The sequence below is a fragment of the Sinocyclocheilus rhinocerous genome, unplaced genomic scaffold, assembly GCF_001515625.1.
Source record: "Sinocyclocheilus rhinocerous isolate Xijiao unplaced genomic scaffold, SAMN03320098_v1.1 scaffold1441, whole genome shotgun sequence".
NCBI lineage: Eukaryota > Metazoa > Chordata > Actinopteri > Cypriniformes > Cyprinidae > Sinocyclocheilus > Sinocyclocheilus rhinocerous.
In genome coordinates, this window is record NW_015654063.1 from 2,186,826 (window position 1) to 2,194,234 (window position 7,409).

The 7,409-nt window shown below is 38.0% G+C and overlaps 1 protein-coding gene across 1 annotated transcript in view; it reads left to right on the top strand.

Moving 5' to 3' along the window:
- The window catches only part of myo16 (myosin XVI), a 194,543-nt gene extending 187,440 nt beyond the window's left edge, over window positions 1-7,103 (top strand). The window contains exon 36 of the mRNA XM_016523312.1: window positions 3,965-7,103. Within this exon, the coding sequence (XP_016378798.1) occupies window positions 3,965-4,141 (177 nt within the window). The 3' untranslated portion in view covers window positions 4,142-7,103. The remainder of the gene's footprint in view (window positions 1-3,964) is intronic.
- Window positions 7,104-7,409: the final 306 nt, after the last annotated feature.

Consider the following 7,409-nt stretch of genomic DNA (forward strand, 5'->3'; position numbering starts at 1 on the left):
TTTACCATATTGGCACATTAATGCTTAAAACAATATACAAATTTCAAAGGTAAAATAAAGATAGCAAAAATATCTAAACTCATTAAAAAAAATGTGTAAGATAAAAAAAGACTTATTTTGAGAATACAGTGTGTATATATATATATATATATATATATATATATATATATATATATATATATTTATTTATCATACTGACAAATATTATGCTTAAAACAAGCTAAAATGATGCAATAAAATTAAAACTTATTTCAAGATATATATTCTCTAAAAATATGCCTATATATTTGCTTCTGAAATCATTTGGATTTTTTGAAGGGTTTTTACTGACTTTTTTTATCTAGGTGCTTTACATGGATTTGAACACTAGCTGTAATGGGGGCCGTTTCTTGTTTGGAAACCCCATCTCATCTGAATTGCAAAGCCTGAATCACTGAATATTCTGTCAATTGATTGTCAAAGAACTGGATGTCCCCGATGGTTTGAGAGGCTGGGCTAAATTTGAAGTATAAGTGGTCATGTAGCCCGCCTGTCTGTATCCACATCTCTAAGCATGCATGTGTGCCCTTTGATGAAGCCCATAAATAATGCAAGGTTAAACATAATGGTTTCTGTGCTTGAATATGAATAGCTGCATGTGATCCAGGTGCTTTGTGTGTGTCTTTGTGCAGCGTCCAGATAGTATTACAGGTGTGAATGCAGTGATTGACACAGACGTCGTTCTTGGTCTTAGTGGGTGTGCGTGATTGGCTGACTGTGTGTGCTCACGATTTGTTCGGTTCAGTACACTGTGTGCCATCGCTGTGTCTCTGCTCTGCTAGCGTAGTGATGTCAGAACTGAGAGGCGACAGATAGGTGTAAATTATGGATCAGTACTTTCGAGCAGTACGTGGGTGTGTGGGGCTCTGTAGATGGCCTGGGTTACTAGAATACACTTCTGATGTACTGTAGCATCACCACTGCACTCACACACTCTCATGATGTTTCCGGATGAGTTCCCTCGCAGAGCGGACCGGTAAATTAGGCCAGGGCATCCCGTTACGTCATTCCAGATAGTCTACCAACACTCTCTACTGTATGATCGGCCCCTGTATCTTCCTAAACGCTCTCCTTGTGCAGAGAACAGATAGATTAACAATGATAATCAGATTTAATCCTCAAGGCTTAAGCAGTTCTAGTGTGATTTACTACTGTACAGTTCCTTAAACTTTTGCAAACATATTTTCCCATAGTTTTTTTCCCACTCCATAGAGTGCAGTGTTATTTTACCATCAATGAGGTATTATATTAGTTTTTATTAATCGTTTGAATTAATTTTTTTATTTAAATTTTTCCTGTTTTTATTTTATTTTATATATATTTTATTATTTATTTATTTTTTTACTTTTGAAGTTTATTTTAGTTATAGTTCCCTTGGGAAACAGCTGAATTAACATTTTCAATGTTTAATTTTTTTCATTCCAGTTAACATTTAATTTATTAGGTAACAATGTTATGGTTACTTAATAAATGAACCAGAGGGAGTGTCATAAAATTAATTTTAGTTGAAATGAAAAAGAGAAATGTTTCCTTGGGTACCAGCTGAATTAAAATTTCAAAGTTTACTTTTTTCATTTCAGTTAAAGCGATAGTTCACCCAAAAATGAAAATTCTGTCATTAATTACTCACCCTCGTGTTGTTCGAAACCCGTAAGACCTTGCACTGACCCAGATCCGGCGTGATGACGTCATTACGCCGGATCTGGGTCAGCGCCACAACACGCTCACGTCATGATACTCTTACGGGTTTCGAACAACACGAGGGTGAGTAATTAATGACAGAATTTTAATTTTTGGGTAAACTAACCCTTTAACATTTCGTTTATGGTAACTTAATAAATGAACCATAGGGAGTGTCATAAAAATCTCCTCTCCTCTCCTCATACTTTATTAAATGAATTTTTTAAGTTTATTTTTCTTATCAGTCTGGCAAATATTACAATTAAAACAAGAAAAAAACAAACAAACAGTGGTTTAAGAAAATGAACTTTCAAGATATATTATTTGAAAATACATCTATATATATTGCCTTTGAAATAATTTGATCTTGTTTTAAGACTTTTTACTGGCATTTTTTTGCATGGTTGGATTCTTATCCAGTTGCTTTAGATGGATTTGAACACTAACCTATAATGGGGGCCATTTCTTGTTTGGAAACCTCCAGAGATCAGAGACTCATTTGAATTGCAAAGCCTGAATTGCTGTATATTCTGTCAGTGGATTGTTAAAGAACTGAATGTCCCAGATGGGTTGTTTCCCCACCCAATTCTGCTGTTCAGCTAGAATTGTTATATTATTTAGCAGTAATGGGACAGTTATGGGTTCAGGGTTTGATCCAGGTCAACAGCCCAGATTTGTATTTCCTAAGCTCCGTCTTTATGTCCAAAAGACTGTAAGGATTCTGTAAGCTACACTTATTAACTTCAACAGTAATAACAAATGACAGTCTCTTGGTGCCATCAGACTCAGTTGGGCGTCATATTAGATAGAGAGAACAAATGGACAGGGGTTTTCTCTTTGACCAAACTAAAGCCATGTGACTTTCCTTCAACCCTGCATCTGTCATGAATGGATCAGATGCACAGCAGGAGGTCCTGTTCCATTTGTGCCATTTACCAGCTGCAGATGATTGGGATGTATTGATTTATCTGTTTATTGATTACGCTTGTATGATGGATGAGAGACACCTATGGGTGGGTTTTGTGTATGCGTGTATAGTAGGGTTGCTGGTTGCATCCAGCAGCAGCTGTCAGGAGAGGGTTTTAGACATCAATAGGCCCTTCGGTAACACTTCAGTTCAGGGAACACATTCACTATTAACCAAGAGTTTTCCCTCAGTAAAATCCCAATTTACCGCTTATTAATACAGTAAGCAAGGTAGTTGTTAGTAGTAGCTATGTTTAGGTATAGGGCAGGGTTAAGGAATCTAGAATATGGTCATGCATAATAAGACATAAATATGTGCTTTATAAGTACTAATAATCAGCCGATATGCTCGTAAATATGCATGCTAATAAGCAACTAGTTAAGAGTGAATAGTGTTCCCTAATCTAAAGTGTTACTGGTTCTTCTTATCCAGTTATTTGCACTCATTTCCCTTTCTTTTCCACCCAGTAAGTGTACAAAAAAGGTCACAATTCATTTAATTAAATAAATAAAACTTAGTTTGTCCATATAATGACTGATACCTGAATATGCGTGTGTTTGGTTTTACTGCTTATTGTTTTACTATACAGAATTTTATGATCACTGCAAATAATCATGGATTCATCATGACAAAGTTAGTTCAGGTTCAGAATGTCATGTGGTGCAACTCCCCAAAATCCTAATGATTATTATGAATGGATAATTTGTGATATTTGTATAGAATACTTTTTACCTTAAAAAATGTATTTTAAAGGGGTCATATGATGCGATTTCAAGTTTTCCTTTCTCTTTGGAGTGTTACAAGCTGATTGTGCATAGATAATAAGTTGTGTGCATTCACATGTATCAAGGTATAAGGAAAATATTTTATAGCCATTACAATTAAACCAACATAAATACAAGGACTACATTTTTAAGAACCTGGCACATGTGTTTTAAACTTTCTTTTTAAAAGAATGTTCATCTTCTTTATCATGGACACTTTTTATATGACCTAGTACCTTTACTCATACCACTGCTGGACACATTTCATTTCCTGATGCTTTGTGCATTGCCTATATGTTATTTTACTGTTGCAATCTAAATTATATTGGAATTGTAATTTGAGTCACTGGTATTCTGTTAATTGGTGGTAAGTAGTGTAGATCGGGGGTAGCCAACCATGCTACCAACCCTAATCAAACACACCTGAACCAGCCATGGTTGGACCTGAAGTGTGCAAAAAGGAAGCTTTCCATTATGCACCATACTAAAAATGACCTTTCTGTCATTTTCTCAGGTGCTCCAGAGGTCACGTGCATGTGGGGATCAGCGGGCCACTCTGCAGGAATTGTTGCGCTGGCGGAAGAGTGTTTGTGACGGTCGACGGGACTGGCAGAACGCTTGGCTCCACACAAACACCTCACCCACCCTAACAGTGAAGACCAAGAGTCCCAGAAAGAAATCATCGCCCTAGAGATTGTGGTCTTCCTGAGTTAAACCTCAGTTAAACCCCACTCCTTAGGCCCGATGGCCCTTTTTATGATTTGCCCTTCACATAGGGGTGGCGTCCTCTAAACAGAGCCAGACTCTGAACTCAGGAGAGTAGGGCATCCCAATTTGTTCATGTTCCTCTCTTCAATTCTTTTGAAAGAATGAAAGGTTCCTTGGAAAATTGTTCCACACTGTCTCTCCAACTAATGGCCAACTGGGACCAAATAATATACCAAGTCCAACTTTGAAAATATAAAGTCATTGTCAGGCTATTATGAATCCCAATCGCAGTGTCCTAAACATCACGCTGTTTTGGAAGATCTCATCACATCGCCTTGATTGCAACTCATCGACGCTGTCTTAGGGCTGTGCAAACGTATCTCAACTGTGTGCTATAGTCTACATTGTGGGCCATATTTTAGTTTTAAACCCTGGTGCTGGTCGCTTCACATGTGGTTGTCGTTGACTGGGTTGGGTAAAAAGTGCCAGTTCTGTCCCAACTCGAGACACATGGATGTGACAGACCTTAAAGTTTACAAGACTTGTGTTGACCTCCTAGGACTAGCTTTGCAAACAAAGTCCTCCTTCAGGTTCAGAGAAGCAGCTACACCTCACGCTTTTTCAGGTGCTTTGGTTACCCTCCATCAGAGGTGGCAACCTTCACACACAGGTTGTGACCTTACGAAGAGGTCAGGGTTCAGGGAAATCACCAGTAACATCACAGGTCCACAACATTTCCACCAGCTTCTGGACTACATTAATCGTTCACTCTAGGCTAATGTGCGCACACTTCCGCAACACAAAACCGAAAGGTTTCACAAGACGTACTGTAGACAAACTTGAAGACGCCTGATTTATATCGAATGGTTAAAGAGCACAATTTTCCAAATACACCTTCAGATGGAACAATCATTAATAGTGATGGATATTACTGCCGATGTGACTCTGAAAGCTCTCGTAACCGTTTTTGGACTTTTCCTCAAAGGTGCTTATGTACGAATGCTGGGTTGTATGGTGTCATGTCCGTACCTTAGTAGACGACCTGTACAAACAGCACGTGACCTTTGGTCTCACTGAAGTTTCAAACTATTCATCTCTCTAGTCGTTCCTAATTTGTGAAGGTACGCAGATGCCTCCAAACAGAGGCCTTGAGGCATTTGGTTTATCCATACAGTGTGCACATGCAAATTTATTACCTGAAAGACCTTGGGTAAATATTTTTGGACCTTGAACACTGGGTTTGCAGCAGGAGACCCACCATAAGCACAGCCATGTACGTGAAGTGCAGGCGCTTTTCTGAGAATAAGCAGAACTTGACCTTCTGGTTCTGGTTGACTTTGGTATGACTGACTAGATGGATTATGTACAGATTGCGAGCGTTTATTGGCAAATTATTGTCTTTATAATGGAAACATATTTCTGAATGTTCAAGGATGCAATGACAGAAGGACTAAGGTGGTGGGTTTTATAGTGTGAATATCGTTTTAGTACATAATGATTGTTTATTCATGGTGAACTCTTTAGTCGCTGTCCATCCCCCACAGGACTTCGGCCAATCTTCGAAATGTATAAAGATATTTAAAGTATTGTACAGAACATTTGTGTTTGTGCAAGTACGTTTAAGTTGCACTTTGCCGTTGTGTTTCGTTTAGGCTTCATTACTTCATGCCTGTGTGCTTATCCTGAAGGCGACGTCCTGAAAAACAAGTTCCCCAAATGTTACACCTTCAAAAAAAAGAGCCGATTCAGCCCCCTTTGACACAATGATCCATGTCAAGGTCTTTGGTCTCAATATTTGAATGTATATACATCTGAGAAAACAGTGACTTATTATGTATGGTTTATACAACCAGTTGTTTTTAATGATTGTATTGAAACGGTAATTTATTTTCAGTGTGAAACATGATCTAAAATTCATTCAAATGAACATATTGCAGAGACGTTTTTAAGGCCCAGTTTTGTGAGTCATACTTTCTGGCTCTATAAATCATTACGGACAGCTCTAAAATGGACTGCTAAGGCTTGTGAATCTCATATCTTCTTCTGTCTCTTCTCTTCCCAACTAATGTGAATAGTCCCTTTCCCCATTCCATTGGACGGTGGTTTAAAAGCATCTTTCACTGCTGTGCAGTCCTGCAGATCAGAGACGCATATTAAAATCACTGTGCAGGCCAGTGCTGACGTAGACCGGAACTCACTTCATGGGTTTGATCCACAGCTGCTTTACATCGCTACTGCTTAACAGGGTTACGATACTATTATTTGAAACATTTATTTATTAAAACAAAAAAAATGCTATTTTATAATGTCTAGTATTGACTTGTCATCAATACTATAAAGCAAAAAGAGAATGAAAAGAACTGTACAGTATGAGCCCATTTTTCTACTCTGTTGTTGAAAAGGGAACGTATGTTAACGCATGAGATCTCTTATGTACACGCCCCGTCTATCTATTTTCCTGTGCTTAGTCTGATACGTTGTGGAGATATAGACATCATTGGATCATGTCCTTTGTCTTAACTGGTGCTGTGGAACCATCCGAACATGATGTTATGAACTTCCTCTCACCCCAACACGGCCTGGATTTAATGGACCTCTTGTTTTGATGGCAAACCAATGGCCATAAATGGTTTGGCTAAGATCAATATGTAGAGAACATCACCCAGTGTTGTAGTCAAGACCAGTTCATTTGAGCCCGAGTCAAAACCGTGTCCAGAATGGGGTTGAGCTCGAGTTCCTGTCTTGATCTTGACTCAGACTCGACCGTCTTCTGGTCTCGGTCTTCACTCAGTCGACTGATCAGTTCTCTAAATACAACACTGCCATATTCATCTCAAGACAGTGAAAACGAGCTCATTCAGATTCTTGTGCTTGCTCAGATACGCAGAGATCAACAAAATATTTAACATGGCTGTTGCTGTATTTTTTAGTCAATGTGTTTTAGTTTCCCCAGATTTGTGTGCTTGCTCAAATATGCAGAGATCAACTAAATATTTAATTATCATGGCTCTTGCTGTCTTTTGTAGTCAGTTTTTGTTTAGTTTTTTTATCCTTCTGTAAATTCTATATAAATATGCCTATTACTTCAATACATGTTTGTGGGCAAAGGAAAAAAAAAATGTATGTCTTGGTACATATTTTGTTTCAAAATGTTTTATAAAATTCCTGTATAGCAATAAAGCACAGTGTCAGTCAACTGGCAAAAAAAAAAAAAAATCTTAAGAAAATATTTTCTTAAGGGGGGAGGGACT